General features: G+C 43.3%; 1 protein-coding gene across 1 annotated transcript in view; it reads right to left on the bottom strand.

Moving 5' to 3' along the window:
- The window catches only part of khdrbs3 (KH domain containing, RNA binding, signal transduction associated 3), a 148,599-nt gene that overhangs the window by 38,349 nt on the left and 86,187 nt on the right, over positions 1 to 24,063 (bottom strand). The window contains exons 2-4 of the mRNA XM_084165117.1: positions 13,986 to 14,101; positions 4,454 to 4,570; positions 1,116 to 1,262 (exon numbers count right to left, since the gene is read on the bottom strand). Of these exons, the coding sequence (XP_084021243.1) occupies positions 1,116 to 1,262; positions 4,454 to 4,570; positions 13,986 to 14,101 (380 nt within the window). The remainder of the gene's footprint in view (positions 1 to 1,115; positions 1,263 to 4,453; positions 4,571 to 13,985; positions 14,102 to 24,063) is intronic.

The raw sequence follows: 24,063 nt of genomic DNA on the forward strand, positions 1-24,063 counted from the left end.
CATCGTCCCTTTGATGCGGTGAAGTTGTCCTGTCCCCTTATCAGAAAAACACCCCTAAAGCATAATAATTCCACCTCCATGTTTGACGGTGGGGATGGTGTTCTTGAGGTCATAGGCAGCATTCCTCCTCCTCCAAACACAGCGAGTTGAGTTGATGGCAAAGAGCTCGATTTTGGTCTCATCTGACCACAATACTTTCACCCAGTTCTCCTCTTAATCATTCAGATGTTCATTGGCAAACTTCAGACGGGCCTGTATATGTGCTTTCTTGAGCAGGGGGACCTTGCGGGCGCTGCAGGATTTCAGTCCTTCACGGCGTAGTGTGTTACCAATTGTTTTCTTGGTGACTATGGTCCCAGCTGCCTTGAGTTCATTGACAAGATCCTCCCGTGTAGTTCTGGGCTGATTCCTCACCGTTCTCATGATCATTGCAAGTCCACGAGGTGAGATCTTGCATGGAGCCCCAGGCCGAGGGAGATTGACAGTTCTTTTGTGTTTCTTCCATTTGCGAATAATCGCACCAACTGTTGTCACCTTCTCACCAAGCTGCTTGGCGATGGTCTTGTAGCCCATTCCAGCCTTGTGTAGGTCTACAATCTTGTCCCTGACATCCTTGGAGAGCTCTTTGGTCTTGGCCATGGTGGAGAGTTTGGAATCTGATTGATTGATTGCTTCTGTGGACAGGTGTCTTTTATACAGGTAACAAACTGAGATTAGGAGCACTCCCTTTAAGAGTGTGCTACTAATCTCAGCTCGTTACCTGTATAAAAGACAGCTGGGATCCAGAAAATCTTTCTGATTGAGAGGGGGTCAAATACTTATTTCCTTCATTAAAATGCAAATCAATTTATAACATTTTTGACATATGTTTTTTGTTGTTATTCTGTCTCTCACGGTTCAAATAAACCTACCATTAAAATTATAGACTGATCTTTTCTTTGTCAGTGGGCAAACTTACAAAATCAGCAGGGGATCAAATACTTTTTTCCCTCACTGTATGTTGGACAAAAGAAGCAGAGTAGTCATTCTCAAATCACTAGCTAGCTGTTCTATTTTGTTCATATGTTGTAAGAGAACAGCATAAGAGTAACGAGTCTGTAGGAGTCAGTACGTACTGGTATGAGGAACTTCTTGATCTCCTCCAGTGCGTGACCCATCCTGTTGTAGGCCTCTGCAGGGGGAGCGAACACTTCTATGAGGACATGGAGGTCCTCGTTCAGGTGCTGATATTTGGCCTCTCCACTCTTCCGTAGCTCTTCCTCCTGGTGGAACAAAAATATATTAAGTGTATTAATAAAGCCCTCTTTACACCAGAAGAGGTCTCAAAGTGCTTTAACTCGACCTATTATAATGTCACCTCAATTACTCCTCACAGTTTGTATCATCCACACAGGATCAGCAAGACTGATCCAGCTAATCTGTTTGACTGGATTACTGAATTTATTATAATTAGGGCTGTCAGTTAATCAGTTAACTCGAGTTCACTTTTGCAATTTAAGTGCACCATTTTTTTTTATTGTGATGAATCGCATTGTCTGAAAGCATTCAAAATACACTGAAAACATCCAAATAAATATACTGTATATAGCTAAAACCAACAATGCTAACCGTTACTATGGATAAAATCAAGACATCACTATTATTGTATGCTTTCTGTATAAAAACATCTTAAATTACAGCTCAATTTGAGCAAATTCTGAATTTGGGGTTAATGGCGATTAAACACAACAAATCCTGCAAATAACTTTATAAAAAAATATATATATATTGTTTGACAGCCCTAAATATAATACAACCACAATATTGATTAGATCTCTAATGCCACAAAGGAGTGCAACACTGTATCCTGTACGTGAAATACATACTACAGTATGGTGTAAATTGGTGATATAGGCCAACATAGATCCCAATGGGCCATCTCATCCAGACAGAAAAAGGCCAATGTTATTGAAGGGACAAAATAGGACATCCAAACCCTAAGTAAAACTACAGCACAGACAACAACATGAGGTGTATAGACACCCCAGTTTCCTCATCTGTACAAAACCCTGCTCTGCTGTGCTCTTCTCTAGTGACGTTCCTCTAGGCTGCTGGCTACTGAGAACTTCCTTCCTCACTCCTCCAGTGGAATCATGCAACACACCACACGCGCACACACACACACACACACACACACACACACACACACACACACACACACACACACACACACACACACACACACACACACACACACACACACACACACACACACACATACGCACACACTCACACTTCCCTCCTCTAGAAGCACCATGCAAGGCAGAGCCTCTGATGTGATGTCATTTAATTATAAATAACCTGGTTTTAAGAGAGCCTGTGGTATGTTAATGAGATGCTAATTTCCCTCATAAATCTGTGTTTTACGAGGAAGAGGGTCCTCTGTGTATACTGTTTGGAGTACCTATACTGATGGAGCTGCCAGCATCACCTTGTGTGTGTGTGTGTGTGTGTGTGTGTGTGTGTGTGTGTGTGTGTGTGTGTGTGTGTGTGTGTGTGTGTGTGTGTGTGTGTGTGTGTTTGTGTGTGTGTGTGTGTGTGTGTGTGTGTGTGTGTGTGTGTGTGTGTGTGTGTGTGTGTGTGTGGCGTGTGTGTGTGTGTGGCCCCTCACACAGCTCTGATAAGAGACATCAATAACACACATACACACACACACATACACACTGTCTTCCTATATGTGCTCAGCAGCCCATGGCCGGAGATTACAGCTGTCACCTCCTCTATCTCCTCCAAGCATCTCCCCTCTGTTGATATTCCTCATAGAGAATCGGTTTATATTCCTCACTGCAAATCTGGTTATCAAACAGCCATTCTCTTCCCAGAAACAGAGGCACAAAGAGGCACAAAGCCTGAGACAACAGCATGAGAGTCCATAGGAACTCCATAGGAAAGACAGTTTGGCTCAGAGCATGACATGTTTGAGGGCTGTTAGTTGTTGCAGATGACGCCTTGTTATGCATCCTGAATAACAGGAGGATGACACGACAGCAACAACATGGATGCCGTGTATTGTGGTGACTTCTTGCAGACTGAGAGGACTGACAGAGGACAAGGAAGGCCAAGTCAACAACTAGATGTAATTTCATCATCCATTTTAAGCTCCACTAGCCTTCGTTTCCATAACACCAACCTTGAACCCAGAAGCATACGCCTCCCTAAACTTCACCCAGCCCAAGGAACGTACAATAAAGCAACTTCAGGACAGAGACTCTGAATGCTTCTATATCTTATTGGCTGTAAGAGTCTATGGTGACAATGCAGGGATGTCAGGGGTGCCATCAGCTCCACACTCAGCAGCTGAGGAGTCGAAGGGAGAAGGAGAAGCGAAAAGCCTGATGCAGCCTGTTGCTGTTGTGGCCTTCCTTTGATCCTTTCATTGACACTACTCTGTGTAACTGACGATGACAATCTTGGGAAAATATTGGAGGAATTCTACACTGAGGCTGAGCTTTTATCCACCTCCAACTGGCTTGCAGGGAGGTAGCTATAAGAACACAGCTGTATCCATACAATTAGAATTTGATTCTAGAATTACGCCTCTTCGTGCTAGAAAACGTCATGCATAATACAGGCCTCTCACTGCAAAAAAGACTCTGAAGCAAACACCACAAAATGAGCTTTTCAACAATGAAAGTAAAGGTGTATGTTGGATCTGGAGCAAGCTGTCAATCACAGATCACAAATCTCCCCGGTGAGGTAGTGGAGGAGGTGTGTGAAGCATGCTGAGCTGTTGTGTGTGTGTGTGTGTGTGTGTGTGTGTGTGTGTGTGTGTGTGTGTGTGTGTGTGTGTGTGTGTGTGTGTGTGTGTGTGTGTGTGTGTGTGTGTGTGTGCGCGTGCGAGGGTTTGTGTGTGTGCGTGTGTGTGTGTGGAAGCCTGCTGAGTCTGCTGAGGTCAGCACATCTCCATGACAGATCTGTTCAGCAGGTGTTCCAGAGTTGTGCCGTCAAAGAGAATCGATCACAACAATCTGATGGAACGTTGCTGTGTGGTACTGAAGATCATCGATGTCACATATCACCTATGATGACAAACTGACTGACGGAGAAAGACTGCCACAGACACAATGAGACAGAACACATCCTCAATAACTCAGCTGGTTATTGATGCCTTTCCACTGAGGGTGTCTGCCTCAATTTGCCTGACACAAACAACGGAGAGATAGAGAGACAGAGAGGGAAAGCGAGAGAGGGGACTTGGCCGTTACAAAGAGGTAGAGAGAGAGAATGGGATTGGGCTGTTGTCAGATAGAGAGGGAGAGAAGGGGAGGGGACTTGGCTTTTACTAGAAAGAGAGGGAGAGAGGGAGAGATAAATGTTTGACTGTTAGAGAGAAGGAGAGAGGGAGAGAGAGACATGTTTGACTGTTCGAGAGAAGGAGAGCGCAGAGGGAGGGAGAGAATGACTTGGCTGTTACCTTTTCTTTGTCTCTCATCGATCCTTTCCCCAGAATGGACATCTTAGTGAGCGTGTCTTCCTGTAGTCTCTTTAGTGAGTTCCCGCGTGGACCCAACAGTTTGCCCACAAAGTTAAACTAAAACAGAAAGTAGAGAAGCTCAATGAGTATCTGTGCTGATGAGATCAAGACAAAAACATTTGTATGTCAATCAAATGTTGGTTCAAACAGTGCACTTTTGATTACATTTAAACAATAATTGTTGACATGAGAACTATCTTCCTAGTAGCACTGTGTCTCCATAACACTGTTATCTCAACCATGTCCAGGGCTGCATCCCAAATGGTACTCTATTCCATATATAGTGCACTACTTTTGACCAGGGCCCATAGTGTCAAACGCAGTGCCCTATATAGGAAAAATTGTGCCATTTCCCTTACAAAAAAAGATGGCAGTTTTGAAATTGCAGTAAAAGTGCAGTAACTGCAGTCGACTGTGGTATTTTGGACGCAGTAATTGCAGAATAACTGCAGTATACTGCAGTTATACTGCATTCTGACTGCATTCTTTCTGCCTTTGACAACTAAAATAATCCTTACAATTATAACAGCATTATGTGAAATGAGGAGGCTCAGCATTTGAATGGTGTCATGGATTCTACCGAGGCTGCTCCTCCTCCTTGCTCGGGCAGGCTTCGGCGTTCGTCGTCCCCGGAGTACTAGCTACCACCGTTGGATGTTTCGATGTTTGTTTGGTTTGGTCTGTCTGTTGCACCTGTGTCCGTTTGTGTCTAATTATGTGTCCTATAAGTTTTCTGCTTTGTGTATGTGAGTTTGTGTGTTGTTGTCCGCCTGTCCGTTGATGTCAGAGTTTTGTGCTCATTTAGTTAGTGTTTTACGCACTGCTTGCGTAATCGCTCGCCTCCAGTGTTTGAGGCCCGTTTATTTTTGTATTGTATATTTGACTAGTAAAGTCTGTTTGACTGAGCTTCTGTGTCCTGCGCCTGACTCCGACACCGCATCCACATCAGCCCCATTGACAAATGGTCACGTTTCAACATATCAAGTTTTATACAATACCACAGTTTGCTTTTATATGTCAATGTCACCACTGTTTAAAATCTCTGCAAAAGCACATAGAGTACCCTTGCTATTTTCATATACAGTTGAAGTCGGAAGTTTACATTAGCCAAATACATTTAAACTCAGTTTTTCACAATTCCTGACATTTAATCCTAGTAAAAATTCCTGTCTTAGGTCAGTTAGGATCACCACTTTATTTTAAGAATGTGAAATGTCAGAATAATAGTAGAGGGAATGATTTATTTCAGCTTTTATTTCTTTCATCACGTTCCCAGTGGGTCAGAAGTTTACATACACTCAGTTAGTATTTGGTAGCATTGCCTTTAAATTGTTTAACTTGGGTCAATCGTTTTGGGAATCCTTCCACAAGCTTCCCACAATAAGTTGGGTGAATTTTGGCCCATTCCTCCTGACTGAGCTGGTGTAACTGAGTCAGGTTTGTAAGGCTGCTTGCTCGCACACGTTTTTTCAGTTCTGCCCACAAATGTTCTATAGGATTGAGGTCAGGGCTTTGTGATGGCCACTCCAATACCTTGACTTTGTTGTCCTTAAGCCATTTTGCCACAACTTTGGAAGTATGCTTGGGGTCATTGTCCATTTGGAAGACCCATTTGCGACCAAGCTTTAACTTCCTGACTGATGTCTTGAGATGTTGCTTCAATATATCCACATAATTTTCCTTCCTCATGATGCCATCTATTTTGTGAAGTGCACCAGACCCTCCTGCAGCAAAGCACCCCCACAGCATGATAATGCCACCCCCATGCTTCACGGTTGGGATGGTGTTCTTCGGCTTGCAAGCGTCCCCCTTTTTCCTCCAAACATAACGATGGTCATTTTGGCCAAACAGTTCTATTTTTGTTTCATCAGACCAGAGGACATTTCTCCAAAAAGTACAGTCTTTGTCCCCATGTGCAGTTGCAAAACATAGTCTGGCTTTTTTATGGTGGATTTGGAGCAGTGGCTTCCTCCTTGCTGAGCGGCCTTTTCAGGTTATGTCGATATCGTTTTACTGTGGATATAGATACTTTTGTACCTGTTTCCTCTAGCATCTTCACAACATCCTTTGCTGTTGTTCTGGGATTGATTTGCACTTTTCGCACCAAAGTACGTTCATCTCTAGGAGACAGAACGCGTCTCCTTCCTGAGCGGTATGACGGCTGTGTGGTCCCATGGTGTTTATACTTGCATACTATTGTTTGTATAGATGAACGTGGTACCTTCAGGCGTTTGGAAATTGCTCCCAAGGATGAACCAGCCTTGTGGAGGTCAAAAAAATAAATCTGAGGTCTTGGCTGATTTCTTTTGATTTTCCCATGATGTCAAGCAAAGAGGCACTGAGTTTGAAAGTAGGCCTTGAAATACAGCCACAGGTACACCTCCAATTGACTCAAATGATGTCAATTAGCCTATCAGAAGCTTCTAAAGCCATGAAATCATTTTCTGGAATTTTCCAAGCTGTTTAAAGGCACAGTCAACTTAGTGACTTCTGACCCACTGGAATTGTGATACAGTGAATTATAAGTGAAATAATCTGTCTGTAAACAATTGTTAGAAAAATTACTTGTGTCATGCACAAAGTAGATGTCCTAACCGACTTGCCAAAATTATAGTTTGTTAACAAGAAATTTTTGGAGAGGTTGAAAAACGAGTTTTAATGACTCCAACCTAACTGTATGTAAACTTCTGACTTCAACTGTAGCTATTGACTGTTGAGGGACAATGTTTAAGGTCATGCAAAGAGACTCAAACAAGAGAGGGAGAGAGGAAAGAGAGAGAAAGAGAGCAAAGAGAGAGAGAGAAAGAGAGCGAAGAGAGGAAAGAGAAAGAGAGAGCGAGAAAGAGAGCAAAGAGCGAGAGAGAAAGAGAGCAAAGAGAGAGAGAGAAAGAGAGAGAGAAAGAGATCAAAGAGAGAGAGAGAGAAAGAGAGCAAAGAGAGAGAGAGAAAGAGAGAGAGAGAAAGAGAGAGAGAAAAGAGAGAGCGCGCAGGGAGAGAGCGAGAAAGCAGGTAGAGAGGGAGGTAGAGGGGACAGAGTACAGAGCTTGTTCTCTTCTGCTCACCATCTCTCTCTCTTTAACGGTGAGTTATACAGCTGTCTCCTACATCTCTCTGGGTCATTAATTAGTGGACAGGAGAGACAAAAAAACTGCCCTATTTTGTTCTACACCTCACCTATGGCTCCTATGTCTCCTGCCTGTTATTCTCTCAAAACAGTAACTGTCGTTGCCATGGTCATTAACTGTCATTTCCATGGTCATTAACTGTCATTGCCATGGTCAGTAACTGTCGTTGCCTTGGTCAGTAACTGTCATTGCCATGGTCATTAACTGTCGTTGCCATGGTCAGTGGCAGGCAATGCACTCAGGTGAACTCAGGTCATATGGCTCTATATTGTCAGTATCACTGCTGTGCTCATATCTAGGCCTGCATATATGCTAACACCAGTTAAATTCCACTCTTTACTTTTGTACACAGGGTGATGTCTACAGATGCTGAGGCTACATAAAAGCTGCCAATGGTATCTGGAAGTCCATTATGTTGACAAACAGCCAGGTTGACATCAGTTTGAGTTTGAACTGGTGGGAAAGTTTGCACCTGTTCTATTCAGGGTGGAATACATAATGTATTCTAAACAATGGTTGAGCATGAGAAAATTACATAGGCGTTTAATGTTTTTAATTTCAGTTTTACGTTTTTTCTTTCTGTCAAATTGGTCATTCTATTGAGACAAATAACAGGAGGGATGACAGTCAGTCTGTCTGGCAGCATATCACATGCTGTTTTGATGCTGTGCTGTGGGATGCTGTTGATTTTGTGCTTTTTTAAAGCCTAGTTATTTACAGACAGATCAAAGATATTTACCTTGGATCTGATCTGTTTAATGCCTCTAAATGTCAGAGATAAACTTAATCTGGACATTAAACACCACCCTGTCTTTGTATTTACTCATGCAAACTAAAGCCTCTCTAACCCATATTTCACAGTACAGTACTAGCCTTGTGGAATCAGCCAGATTGCTGTGTTCGCCATTCTGTTTTACTGGACATATCAGTCTTTCTTCAATGGGTGTTTGGAATAAGTAAAAAATGGTCTGCATCCCAAATGGCAGCCATATTCCCTTTATAGTGCACTACTTTTGACTAGAAAGTAGTGCACTATAAAGGGAATAGGATGTAATGGGACGCAACAATAGCCTGACTGGGGCCTGTGGTCATTTACTGCTTTTGATATCTCTAATCCATTTCCCCCAACAACACCAGTAATCTGAACCCAGTCCTAAACTGCTGCAGTGTGGGTCCCTTACTGTCCCTGGATGGGGACTAGGAGGGGACCGTGCCGCCTGGCACTGATAGTGATGGCCCACATGAGAGCTGAAAAGTCTCTTCTTAATCATGTGTTGGCAAGAACCACTTTGCTTTGATTATGGTTACACACACATGCAGGCACACACTCACGCACATACACACACACTAGGACCACACTACACTCTTAGAAAAAAAGGTGCTATCTAGAATCTAAAAGGGTTCTTCGGCTGTCCCCATAGGAGAACCCTTTGAAGAACCATTTTTGGTTTCAGGTAAAACCCTTTCAGTTCCAGGTAGAACCCTTTTGGGTTCCATTTAGAACCCTTTCCACAGAGGGTTCTATATGAACCAAAAAGGGATATCCTATGGGGACAGCCGAAGAACCCCTTTGGAAGCCTTTTTTCTAAGAGTGTAGAGTAGGCCTACACACAGGGCTGACAGTAGAGCCGTGGTGCAGAGTGGTCATCCTAACAGCGACTATAACTAAAACCATAGCATTTTCTTAGAGTTGGCAGGGGAGGGAGAAAGCAGGTGGAGAGATGAAGGGTTCTGTGATGATTAAAAAGTCAGAGGACACCAACCAGTAGGAATGAATCTATGATTAATCACAGCTACCCGGGGGGTGGGGCGGACCAACATCTTTTCATCATTTCCTGAATGCATTACTGTACTGCTAGCCTGCGCTGTACTGTGCTGGAGAGGAAGAGAGGAGGTGTGTGTGCGTGTGTGTGTGTGTGTATGTGTGTATTGCGCTGCGAGTGGAGAGGAGAGGTGTGTTCAGAGAAAAGCCAGCATGCAGCGATTCTGCTGAAGACAGCAGGACAGACAGAGCCAACAGTAGAAGAATAAATCACTACGGCCATTGCTGAGGAGAGGAGAGACACAGACACACAGAGAGACACAGAGGAGAGGAGAGACACAGACACACAGAGAGACACAGAGGAGAGACACAGAGACACACAGAGAGACACAGAGGAGAGGAGAGACACAGACACACAGAGAGACACAGAGGAGAGGAGAGACACAGACACACAGAGAGACACAGAGGAGAGACACAGAGACACACAGAGGAGAGGAGAGACACAGACACACAGAGAGACACAGAGGAGAGACACAGAGGCAGACAGAGGAGAGGAGAGACACAGACACACAGAGAGACACAGAGGAGAGGAGAGACACAGAGACACACAGAGAGAGACAGGAGAGAGGACAGACACAAAGAGATACACAGAGGATAGTAGAGACACAGAGACACACAGAGGAGAGGCGAGACACAGACACAGAAAGACACAGAGGAGAGACACAGAGGTAGACAGAGGAGAGGAGAGACAGAAACACAAAGGAGAAGAGAGACACAGACATACAGAGACAGAGGAGAGACACAGAGGTACACAGAGAAAGGTAGGAGAGAGGAGAGACAGACACAAAGAGACAGAGACACAGACAGAGACACACAGAGACATAGTAACACAGAGGAGAGAGGAGAGACAGACACAAAGAGACAGAGACACAGACAGAGACACACAGAGACATAGTAACACAGAGGAGAGAGGAGAGACAGACACAAAGAGACAGAGACACAGACAGAGACACACAGAGACATAGTAACACAGAGGAAAGAGGAGAGACAGACACAAAGAGACAGAGACACAGACAGAGACACACAGAGACATAGTAACACAGAGGAGAGAGGAGAGACAGACACAAAGAGACAGAGACACAGACAGAGACACACAGAGACATAGTAACACAGAGGAGAGAGGAGAGACAGAAACAGCCTAAAATTAACCAGTGGGGCTCCTTACACCTTTCTAATGGCCTTGGGTGACTTATATAAATATTTATGATTGGTTGCACGTACAATGCCTTCAGAAAGTATTCATACTTGGGGTTGGGGGGATTCTGGAATCCTATTTTGACAGTACAATATAGCAACTGTAGTGTAATTGTCAACCCAAAATTCATGACAATCACTGGATTAGGTTGCACATCAAAATATCTTGAATCATGCATTCCTGCTTGGACACTTATTTCTTGAATACCTCAGTAGTCTATTTATTATACTTCTTAATAAAGCATTATGAATGACTTTATAAGATGATGACTCATGACTTGGGTCTGACCAAATCATGGGCTGGTGTCACCAACTGTGAGGTCTCAGACACACCATTAGCGATTACTTAGTACCTCTGAATGTAATTTTGCGAACCGAGTGAGACGTTTACATTTTAGTCATTTAGCAGACTTACAGTTAGTGCATTCATCTTAAGATAGCTAGGAGGAACAACCACATATCACAGGCTTAGAAAATGAATTTTTCCTTAATAAAGAAGCTATCAGTAGAGTCAGTGGTAGAAGGGGGGGTTGGGGGGGGGGGGGGGGGGGGGGGGGGGGGGGGGGGGGGGGTCGAGGTGAGGAGGAGGATTATATAAGATACTGTTTGAAGAGGTAGGGTTTCAGATTTTTTAAGAAGATGGGCAGGGACTCTGCTGTACTAGCTTCAGGGGGAAGCTGGTTCCACCATTGGGGTGCCAGGACAGAGAAGAGCTTGGTCTGGGCTGAGCGGGAGCTGCCCTCTCGTAGCGTAGGGGTGGGATGGCCAAGAGACCTATGGTGGCCCCATGGTATTGTAGTGGATGCGAGCTTCGACTGGAAGCCAGTGGAGCGTGTGGAGGAGCGGGGTGACATGAGAGAACTTGGGAAGGTTGAAAACCAGGCGGGCTGCAGCATTCTGGATAAATTGCAGGTGTTTAATGGCACAAGCAGGGAGGCCAGCCAACAGCGAGTTGCATTAGTCCAGACGGGAGAGGACAAGTGCCTGGATTAGGACCTGCGCCGCTTCCTGTGTGAGGTAGGGTCGTATTCTACGGATGCTGTAGTGCATCAACCTGCACGAGCGAGTCACTGCTTTGATGTTTGCAGAGAACGACAGGGTGTTGTCCAGGCTCACCTCAAGGTTCTTTGCACCCTGGGAGGGCGACACTGTGGAGTTGTCAACCGTGATAGAGAACAAGAAGAAGCACACAGTGACAGCAGAGAAGATGCTGAGACAGATAGACAGCACAACAGGGAGGCAAACAAATGTATAGAGCAGAGGCACAGTTATAGTGGTGAGTTGTATCTCCACTGGTGTTTTTACATATTGTATTTGTTTTAAACATGAGCTGGTTAAAAAAGAGGACGAGGACCATGTCTCGCCAGTCACTGGTACAGAAATGATTGAGAAACGCTGTACTTTACTGCCAAGTTGGTGGCGCGAGCAGTGATGTGGGCTGGTGTGGATAAAATAAAGGGCCAAATTCTTGTCCCTGTCCGCCCCGGTTTAGCTGCAGTCCTCTCTTCACTTACACATAAATCAATTCTAAGCCACTCTCACTGTAACACTAATACATTATCACAACTACAAATGATTACTCTGTTTTTCAGCTGCTCTGTTTTCCAGCGCAAATTGGTATAATTACAAGCATTCTCCATCATTGCAGGACTACCAACTACGCTGACAATGAACTGTGCTGCTAGGTGAATGTGATAATTCAGGTTAAACTAGCTTTTAACCAGTGTTAGGACTGTTAGGTATTTTATTTGTCCTAGAAAACCATAGGTCTGGAACCTGCCCTCTGGTGTCCTTGCCTGTTTCATATTATTATAAAGCCGTGTTTTTAGAAGATGGATTTAAGCTCTCTGAACATGAGTCTAAACGGTCGCTTTGGGAAACGCAGCGAGCCACTTCAGTGGCGAAAGCCAAAAGGTGATGTTTGTGGTTCAGGGAGAAAACCCATTGGAATCACAGCGATCACTCTAGCCCATTGCTACCTGTCAGATTGAACAAATTGAATTTGTCTTCCTTCGGTGGCTTGTTGAGGCTCTAAACAGCGTATTAGCGAGGCCCCTTATCAAAGCTGTCAAAGCAAATGTGTTTAGCTGCACTCCTATGCGACATAGATGGGTCTCTAGATGACATTACATCTCCCTTTATTACAAATGTCATTGTAATTGTTCTAGAAAGGGACAAAACGTAGCTCTCACAATCAGTTTGTTTAGGTTAGAGAACATTGTAAATATCTAACCAGAGCTCCCTTGCAAAATAGGTATATATTTCAATAGGACTCACCAGATTATGTAAAATACACATTTAAAAAAATCTTATGCCGACAAACGTAGTGCACTAAATAGGGAATAGGGTGCCAACGTAGACTGTGTTGAAGCTCCTGCAGCTTTCTGTCCTCCGAAAGCCAGGTCATCCATCTACAGCCACTCTCAGAGAGGACTGAGGTGAAAACCTGATTGATGTCATCATCACCTGTGAGAGGCGTTTCTTTTTTACTCTAGCCTCTGCGCCACGCTACTAGCCCCCCTGTTAAGGTCCCTGTGGGAACCGGCTGTCATGCAGCTGCCGTGTGGCTCCATTAAATGCCGCTGTTGATGCTGGGAGCTTTGTCTCAGAGCGGAGGGCTGAGGGGGCTGAAGGGCTCTCATCACATGACTAGAGGAGCACAGCATTATCACTCAAACAGCATGGGCTGTTTCATCCTGACATGGAGGTCACTCTGAGAGGTGTGTGTGTGTGTGTGTGTGTGGTGCAGTATGCACATGGCTCTGTTTTTATTGTTGGAGCGAAAAAGGGGGAAGTGCAGTTGCCAAAAGCAATTAGATAGAAATGAATAGACCAAGAACAATTTAAACCTAGACATCTCTGCAGGAAATAGCACACTTAAACATGCATCAGTAGAGAGTAATTGCCTTTGTATCAAAAGGAAAGCATAAGGGAATATAAAGAGTGATAAGCACATGGAGATGCAAACAAGGTCACATAGCTGACATATCGGAGGGGGAGGGGACGTCATCTAACAGAAGAGTGGTAGGGGCTCTGTAAAACTAAGGGTCATTTGTACTGTAATATTATAAAAACATAAATTAGATGTTTGGAGAAAATGTGATCATGGCCCAATTCTGTCAGCTCTTCTTGTAGTCACTGTACCGTTTACTTTTTTGTTTACTTAATTATACAAGTTGCTTTTCATTGTGTAAAAATAAATACTGCTTGTTGTCTGGAAGCAAAATTAAAATAGAATACATCGCAGAGGCTAACTCAATAGAAAGCATTCTTTGATTGTAGTTGCACAATATGATCTGAAAATCTCTAGCCCAAATCCAGCAGTACTTACTTTGGGAAACTGTTTGACCGGTATTAACACTTTCTGGCCCAGCTTCATGTTCTTGTTGATGACGACGTCGATGAACTTCTCTTCTTTTTCTTCATCTTTTTGTAATTTTTCGATTTCTACAGGGACAAAGAAAAAAAGGAAAATAAGAGTCAATGACAACAAACGATTAAGACAAACATTCAAAAAGCGATCAAAAGATCAAAAGATGTTTGTCCCTTTTCTCACAGGAGTTTGTTGAACTGAAATAATAGCCTTTAAGTGTGCCAGTTTGACGGTTGGTTTGTTGTCACTCAGGCTCACACCTTTTTGCTTGCTCAGTCAACTGTGAAATAGGCTCTTTTGGCAATGCTGTAATTGAACTGGATATGGTTCTAATCATATCACAGTCATTCATCGTACTGATTGGACGAAGCTCTCTGTCTGGTTAGTAATATTTTGCAATTTAATAGTAGGTAGATCAAATTTGAGTCTCCCAGACATTTGAATAGCTTTCATGTTTTACCTCATGAAAATTGATAATGAGGGAGTCTCATGTAGAGTATGTAGAGAGATGAGTATATCTCCAGGGTATGGAAAATACTGGCTGTCACGGTTCCTCCCGTTTAGAGGGTAGTCTTTGATGTATTTGAAGATATAACCTTGAAGGTTCAATGAGATAACATCTGTGTTCAGGAGCCAATAAAATGATAATGTAGCGGGGGCCAGGGAGGCCAGGGAGGGAGGGGAACAAGGGCAGAACCCAAGCCTTCAGGCTATCATTGGTCAGTGGACACTTTAACTGGGATAGTGGAGGGAGGACTTCAACAGAAACACACTCATTCTCAATGGACATATACTGTCTAAGCGTGATATCTGAGTGATTAAAAATGTGTAACTTCTGGATCTGTCGCATACATGCTAATAAAGTGAAGAAATTGAAAGCTGTGTTCAGTTCAGAGCGGTAAACCAAGCTGACTCCAGATTTAACTTTCTAATTGTTTCTAATTGTTGCATATCATTATTATCGCATCTTGAAATCTTGCTTCTCAAATTACATAGGCTCTGTGTTAGATGACGGTTTTGGTAAAGCAATCAAATAAATAATAAAATGAGACAGTGTTCTGGCTCTATGAAGCTGGACAGCATTAGATTCCAAGAATAAAATGAAAGACAGAGAAAATGTGTCTTAACTAGGATAACAGATGTATCAGTAAGCTGGGATCTCTTCTAAGCCTCAACCCATCATCCCAGGAGGGAGCAGATTCCTCACGTTCTGAGGACAGCCCAGATTAATATTAATATGTGTCCTCACGACATGCCTTACAGAGAGTCTATCTTTGTTCCTCAATTCTCTGGTTGTCCTCAAGGCAATATTCAGTATCCTGTGGATGAGTCAACGTCTCGTTATTGGTTTCAACAGATTTGTGATGTGTCAGTGAAAACCCCCAAGGTTCATGGCTATAAGGATTTTAAAACATCAGGGAAAATATCCACACATTTTAGGCCATCTATAATACCTAGCTGTCCCCTCTATCCAAATAACCTAAACTGCAGTTCGGTGTTCTATTTCCACAGTAGTTCTGTGACAACGTATCAAGAGTACCATTTTCCCTAAGAGTGCCCTCTCCTCCTCTGAACCGGTGGTGACAGTTGTGGTGGATGGATTTCAACTGGCCCTGCCAGGACCCTTGAGTCCAAGAAAAAGGTATTGTTTGATGGGGGTTGTGCTTCTTCTTCCTCCATCAAAGAGGATAGATATGTCATTAAAATTGCATTTACAGCTCTAGAAGGCCTTAGTGTGCTTCGGTGACGGCTAGGCTCTACATAGTACAGGGCCTGGCCCAGCTGTCTACTCCTCTATTAGGCATTTAATCACTTAAGAGAAGCAGCACACTGATTTAGACTACATCCATCCATCCATTTAAAAATGCATTAAGCTGGAGGAGATTTGTAGGATTATGCTTGACTTCTACATCAGGCTGTGAGCAGTGAGGAGTTGAGATGAGGGGGTGGAGAGGGGGGTTTGGGGTGGGGGTGCAGGGTGCGGGGAGGCAATCAGGTTTTTACAGCCTCTAATGTCACATTGTAGAGAGGGTCAATGTTACGATGTGATATTGAGAAGATCAAGCAGCAGAGGTCTAATGGCGGTCACATCAAATATTGATCATGCAAACTATGTGGGGAATGCATAAGTTGCATTCGTGGCTAAACTGTGACATTTTCACCAAACTCCTTGAGACTAGTTGATAGATGCATAAGGTTAAGGGTATTACATTTCTTCCAAACAGGAGGCAACATGGTCCTGGGCAATACTGGTCACACACCATGAGTTCAGCGACAAAAGCTTGGACATCCTTCTAAATGTGTCCTGCTCCTTAGTCTTTCTTCATGTTGTTTATGTTATGTTTGTATAAACTTACTCAGGCAGAAAATGTCCAAGTCTACTTTTGTGATGGTAAAGCATGTCAGAGCTATGATAATTTAGACATTACAGAAGCACAGATACAAATTGTATGCAATGTTTCTGTGATTTAGCATGAACAAAACATTTTGACCATAAAAGGCTTCATTGGACTCCTACATAAAAAATAATAAGTAACTCCACATTCTAACTCAATACTTCCCAGTCAAACAAAGAATATATAAAATATTGTCATGAAACAACATTACAGTATGTGTATATTATAGTAAGAAAGAAACAACATTAGTGAGAAACACACAATATAAGTGGTCTGTAGGTTTGAGCAGCTTGATCTACCAGGTTACAAATCAATACCAGGGTTACCTGCTGTCATTTCAATGTGTCACAGTTGTGTGTTAGCCCAGTGTTTGATGTAGACGCTATTTTCCCCTCAAATTGCTCCCTGCTTGTGACTCTCCGTAGATTTCCATGACAACTGACAGACTGTGATGAAAAGCGCCATATTCTGGGTTTCAGTCGGTTAAGTGGTTACCTGCAGCCTTCAGGCGACATTGTGTGGCCAAGAGAGCTGCATATTAACACAGAGGGAATTCAACTAATTTATCTTTGTCCTTTCAGACACACAGGACTCTTAGGGCTACAGCACAGGGGGAAAAAACGGACATTAAAATTATATTTCAAATAACAGAGTTAAAATGCACTGTTGTTTTTTTTTTCCCTCTTTGTTAAAAGTGATGTTTTCTTTCTTCAGTGGAGAAAATGAGTCTTACATTTGGCTGTTAAGTGAAATTAAGGACCAAATGAATAGAAATGCTGGAACAGGAACTTCATGTCATTATTCTGTAATGTTCTGAAGCAAAGCCTTAATGAACTGTGCAACACTAGAACAAGCCTGGTCAGTTTCCTCACAACAGGAGACCAGACTCTCCTCGCCTCAGTTCATTAAATCAATCTCACTAAAATAAATTTACATTTCAATTGTCAACACCTCCTTCTCTTCCTCCTCCACATCTCCATCTCCGTTTGTCAGAGGACCCTTGCATGTCTTTGTTGCCTTGCATACCACAGCATGCCTTTGTTCTATTCCTAATACGACCACGAATTCAGTGTGATTCAGGGTATCAGGCTGTGACCCTAGAAAGAGAAAGAGCTCAGCTCAACACTCAGACCCTCCAACTACGCAGGGTTGTCTCAGCTCAACACTCAGACCATCACACAGGATTGTCTCAGCTCAACACTCAGACCATCACACAGGGTTGTCTCAGCTCAACACTCAGACCATCACACAGGGTTGTCTCAGCTCAACACTCAGACCATTACACAGGGTTGTCTCAGCTCAACACTCAGATCATCACACAGGGTTGTCTCAGCTCAACACTCATGCCGCCCGCCGACGCCGTCCTGAAATCTCAATTTCACTCTGGCTCCTTGACAAGGTCAGACTGGCGGCAGGAATTCGTTTCGGCCCCTAATCTGGAGATTACATTCTCCTTGCCCGGCCCAGTGCTGGGCCCTCCCTCTCTCTCTCTCCCTCTCTGTTTTTCTCCTTCTCTCCCTGCAGCCCCTGCAGCCCCTGATCCCCATCTCTTTCCCTCTATCCCTCACTCCCTGTCTCTCTCTCACTCTCCCCTGGCCCCTGGCAGCCGGGTTCTCTGCTGTGAGGTAAATAACGTGCCCAGACCTGATTACAGCCAGCAGTTAATGTCCAGGATTCAGACTGAGAGCTCTCCCTCCCTGCAGCCCCTGGCAGCCCAGCTATGGTAAGACTGAGACTGAGAGACCCTCCACCACTGCAGGGGGCCCCTTTCAATTTAGCAGCCTGACTGTTGGCATCAGGAATACACCCAACTAACCTGGGCCTCTGTTCTCTGTTCAGCTCTTCTCTCTGACTTCAACCCCCTAATCATTCTCATAGATAGGATAGAGTATATAGGGATGCAGTCATCTTTGGCCTGCCCAACCCTGCCTTACTGATAGTATGGGGAATATATTGGATAAATACATCTGCATAACAAAAGGAAATGCAGCATTAAAAGTAATTATTTTACTATGAACTTGACACGGGGCATAATGGTTAGATGGATTCTCAGTTTTTTAAATAAATTGTTTAACATTTCAGAATGTTATTGATTTTACAGCTATAAAGGATTTAGACGTTTCTTTGACATGGCAACAAGAAGATAAATTATGTTTTTTTTCTTATCTAACTGGAGGAGTTGCATTAAAACATTTATATTTCTTTACAACAGTCTGGGGAGACAGAGATATTCAAGTTCAGAAGGGTCAGAAACATGAAAGGGTTTGCATTTGGCTTATGAGTTATTATTTCTCATCCTCAATCAAACCCAACGCTGAGATACTCATCTCTGTCTCCTCAGCTCATGCTGATGTCCTTTATAAAAACAGAGGACATTATACTCCATGTAGACATACAGTGCCTTCAGAAAGTATTCACACCTCTTGACTTTTTCCACATTTTGTTGTATTACAGCCTGAATTTAAAATGAATTAAATAGAGATTATTTTGTCACACAATACCCCAGAATGATTTTTTTTTTAAATGTATGCACTCACTAACTGTAAGTCGCTCTGGATAAGAGCGTCTACTAAATGACTATGGGTGATCAAAAAATCGATTGAATCAATTTTGAATTCAGGCTGTAACACAACAAAATGTGGAATACGTAAATGGGTATGAATACTTTCTGAAGGCACTGTATCATGAAAAACTTTATTAGGATGTTCTGACAAGTCAGGTCTCCAACCAGTTCATATAGAGATTCAATTTTCAGCAAAAATGTAAGCATTTGCTATATGACTATATTTGTTAGGGTTGCTTGAACTACAGAATAATGTAATTCCTATGCTGTGTCCCCTGGAGGCAGATTAAAAAAGGAATCAAATAACTACCACTTAGAGTGGCTTGCGAAAGTATTCACCCCCCTTGGCATTTTTCCTATTTTGTTGCCTTACAACCTGGAATTAAAATGGATTCACCCCCCCTGGGCTTTGACTAGGCCATTCCAAGACATTTAAATGTTTCCCCTTAAACCACTCAAGTGTTGCTTTAGCAGTATGCTTAGGGTCATTGTCCTGCTGGAAGGTGAACCTCCGTCCCAGTCTCACATTTATGGAAGACTGAAACAGGTTTCCCTCAAGAATTTCCCTATATTTAGCACCATCCATCATTCCTTCAATTCTGACCAGTTTCCCAGTGCCTGCCGATGAAAAACATCCCACAGCATGATGCTGCCACCACCATGCTTCACTGTGGGGATGGTGTTCTCGGGGTGATGAGAGGTGTTGGGTTTGAGCCAGACATAGCGTTTTCCTTGATGGCCAAAAAGCTCAATTTTAGTCTCATCTGACCAGAGTACCTTCTTCCATATGTTTGGGGAGTCTCCCACATGGCTTTTGGCGAACACCAAACGTGTTTGCTTATTTTTTTCTTTAAGCAATGGCTTTTTTCTGGCCACTCTTCCGTAGAGCCCAGCTCTGTGGAGTGTACGGCTTAAAGTGGTCCTTTGCAGCTCCTTCAGGGTTATCTTTGGTCTCTTTGTTGCCTCTCTGATTAATGCCCTCCTTGCCTGGGCCGTGAGTTTTGGTGGGCGGCCCTCTCTTGACAGGTTTATTGTGGTGCCATATTCTTTCAATTTTTTAAATAATGGATTCAATGGTGCTCCATGGGATGTTCAACGTTTCAGATATTTTTTTATAACCCAACCCTGATCTATACTTCTCCACAACTTTGTCCCTGACCTGTTTGGAGAGGTCCTTGGTCTTCATAGTGCCACTTGCTTGGTGGTGCCCCTTGCTTAGTGGTGTTTCAGACTCTGGGGCCTTCCAGAACAGGTGTATACAGTGGGGAAAAAAAGTATTTAGTCAGCCACCAATTGTGCAAGTTCTCCCACTTAAAAAGATGAGAGAGGCCTGTAATTTTCATCATAGGTACATGTCAACTATGACAGACAAATTGAGGGGAAAAAATCAAGAAAATCACATTGTAGGATTTTTTATGAATTTATTTGCAAATTATGGTGGAAAATAAGTATTTGGTCACCTACAAACAAGCACGATTTCTGGCTTTCACAGACCTGTAACTTCTTCTTTAAGAGGCTCCTCTGTCCTCCACTCGTCACCTGTATTAATGGCACCTGTTTGAACTTGTTATCAGTATAAAAGACACCTGTCCACAACCTCAAACAGTCACACTCCAAACTCCACTATGGCCAAGACCAAAGAGCTGTCAAAGGACACCAGAAACAAAATTGTAGATCTGCACCAGGCTGGGAAGACTGAATCTGCAATAGGTAAGCAGCTTGGTTTGAAGAAATCAACTGTGGGAGCAATTATTAGGAAATGGAAGACATACAAGACCACTGATAATCTCCCTCGATCTGGGGCTCCACGCAAGATCTCACCCCGTGGGGTCAAAATGATCACAAGAACGGTGAGCAAAAATCCCAGAACCACACGGGGGGACCTAGTGAATGACCTGCAGAGAGCTGGGACCAAAGTAACAAAGCCTACCATCAGTAACACATTACACCGCCAGGGACCCAAATCCTGCAGTGCCAGACGTGTCCCCCTGCTTAAGCCAGTACATGTCCAGGCCCGTCTGAAGTTTGCTAGAGTGCATTTGGATGATCCAGAAGAGGATTGGAAGAATGTCATATGGTCAGATAAAACCAAAATAGAACTTTTTGGTAAAAACTAAACTCGTCGTGTTTGGAAGACAAAGAATGCTGAGTTGCATCCAAAGAACACCATACCTACTGTGAAGCATGGGGGTGGAAACATCATGCTTTGGGGCTGTTTTTCTGCAAAGGGACCAGGACGACTGATCCGTGTAAAGGAAAGAATGAATGGGGCCATGTATCATGAGATTTTGAGTGAAAACCTCCTTCCATCAGCAAGGGCATTGAAGATGAAACGTGGCTGGGTCTTTCAGCATGACAATGATCCCAAACACACCGCCCGGGCAACGAAGGAGTGGCTTCATAAGAAGCATTTCAAGGTCCTGGAGTGGCCTAGCCAGTCTCCAGATCTCAACCCCATAGAAAATCTTTGGAGGGAGTTGAAAGTCTGTGTTGCCCAGCGACAGCCCCAAAACATCACTGCTCTAGAGGAGATCTGCATGGAGGAATGGGCCAAAATACCAGCAACAGTGTGTGAAAACCTTGTGAAGACTTACAGAAAACGTTTGACCTGTGTCATTTCCAACAAAGGGTATATAACAAGGTTGTTATTGACCAAATACTTATTTTCCACCATAATTTGCAAATAAATTCATTAAAAATCCTACAATGTGATTTCCTGGAAATTCTTTTCTCATTTTGTCTGTCATAGTTGACGTGTACCTATGATGAAAATTACAGGCCTCTCTCATCTTTTTAAGTGGGAGAACTTGCACAATTGGTGGCTGACTAAATACTTTTTTTCCCCACTGTATGCACGCACAACTTTTCAGTTATTTATTTTTTAGAATTTTTTGAAACAAGTAATTTTTTTCATTTCACTTCACCAATTTGGACTATTTTGTGTATGTCCATTACAAGAAATCCAAATAAAAATCAATTTAAAATACAGGGTGTAATGCAACAAAATAGGAAAAACGCTAAAGGGGATGAATACTTTTGCAAGGCACTGTATATGTAGTCCCCTGTAGCTCAGTTGGTAGAGCATGACGCTTGCAACGCCAGGGTTGTGGGTTCGTTTCCCACGGGGGGGCAGTATGAAAATGTATGCACTCACTAACTGTAAGTCGCTCTGGATAAGAGCGTCTGCTAAATGACTAAAATGTAAATATGTAAAATGTTGAGTTAGTATGATTCCCAAACGGCACCCTATTCCCTACATAGTGCACTACTTTTGACCAGGGCCCATAGGGAATAGGGTGCCATATACGGTGGGACTCATGCAGTACAACTCTGAACAACATCCCTTGACTGGTAGACTAAATCTAAACTCCGATCTCTGTCATGGCAAAACCTTGTCTGATTAAGCCGTGTTCTTCAGAAGGACAGTGGGTTTCTCAGCCTGCTAGACTGACAGCATTTTAATAGCCATAAACACTTCATTACATGTAGACCCAGCCAGTGTGACAGTCTTCTGCTGTCACAACCAATCTGGGTTAGAAATCTAAGCAGTTCCAATTACCTCTGACCTACATATCCATGCAGACTCAAATATCTCCTTGTTGACTGTTTCAATCCACTTAAGACTAATATAAGAACAATATTTTAAGGCCCTAAAAGAAAACAAGCAAACCACGAAATACAAACACACACACACCACATGCATGCTCACACACGCACAAGATATGTCCCCAGACACCTTGCTATAAGACTGCCTCGGTTGCATATTCAACAACAAACCATTATGCAATATGTTTTGTTTACTAAAACACCTGACACACATTTTAGAAAACCCCAGACAGGGCATATTCTACAGTATGTGTAATTTATGTCTTATCTGTAGCCCTTTCCTGCATTCAATTACCAAAAGTGCCCTCTTTCACCTCATGGGTGGAATGTTATTAATATTTCAAATATTAATATAGATTTTTTGTTTCTATGTCAAACAATTTTGTTAAATTTCAGTCTTCTGTGATGTATATAAAGTGTATTATTGGGATGCAAACTCAAAATGGAATACATTTCAACTCTGTATCTGACACGGTACAGGTGTCTTCTTTTTTTAAGCCCATAACCATGTGTGTGAGGTGTATAAAGTAGATTTCAAAGTAGATTTGTTCAAGACTCCTGATTTAGCCCACTGCAGTAAAAGGTTAAGTGAAATACTAGGAGAGATTTAGCAGATACTAACTAAGAAACCAGTATAATGCATCACCACCACTACACTACATTTGACTCAAACTAAAACAGTTAGTTCCTCTGACACTGCAGCAGTCAGACTCCAGCGCACCGTCTCGTTCCTCAAACGTGTTATATAGGTTAATGGGATTCTCTATGCATAATTCACAAATATTCTGTTCATAAAATATTCTGTTTTCCCCACAAAACAATAGATTAGCAGAAAACGAAGCTGCTCTGGAGAAACCTCTACCCAGCGAGATAAGGTACCCACCTAGAGCACATCTGAGGTTCAGGTAGCTAGTTAGGCATACCTTGCTGTATTAAAGGCATGAAGGCCAGGCTTCCTGTGGAGTTGGATAATACAGGGATACAGTAGCAAAGGCTGGAAGGATGGTCTCCCACTCCAATGAGATGCTAACCCCCCACCACCATAACAGACATGCACACACGCATGCACACACACACTCCAAATAGATGCTACTGAAGCTTCCCCCCATACCTGTCCTCTCTGTCCCCTCCCTCCTGTCCTCTCTGTCCCCTCCCACCTGTCCTCTCTGTCCCCTCACACCTGTCCTCTCTGTCCCCTCACACCTGTCCTCTCTGTCCCCTCGTACCTGTCCTGCCCATTTGACGTCTGCATCAGCCCCTTTGTTTCTCCAGCCGTCCAATCCTAGACACACTGGTGTCTGATTAAAAATGTTGTTTAGGAGGTTGAGGAACAGTGAGATGCGAGTTGACGTGAGCCATCCTGGGGAAGGGACCAAGCGTCTTTCTCCTGTCAGATTCACTCTAAGATGAACCACTATCTCTGTGTGGCTAGCCTGAACAAGAACACAGACGCCTGCCCATGGTTCCTTAT

This window comes from Coregonus lavaretus (assembly GCF_964263955.1).
Source record: "Coregonus lavaretus genome assembly, chromosome: 7".
Lineage (NCBI taxonomy): Eukaryota > Metazoa > Chordata > Actinopteri > Salmoniformes > Salmonidae > Coregonus > Coregonus lavaretus.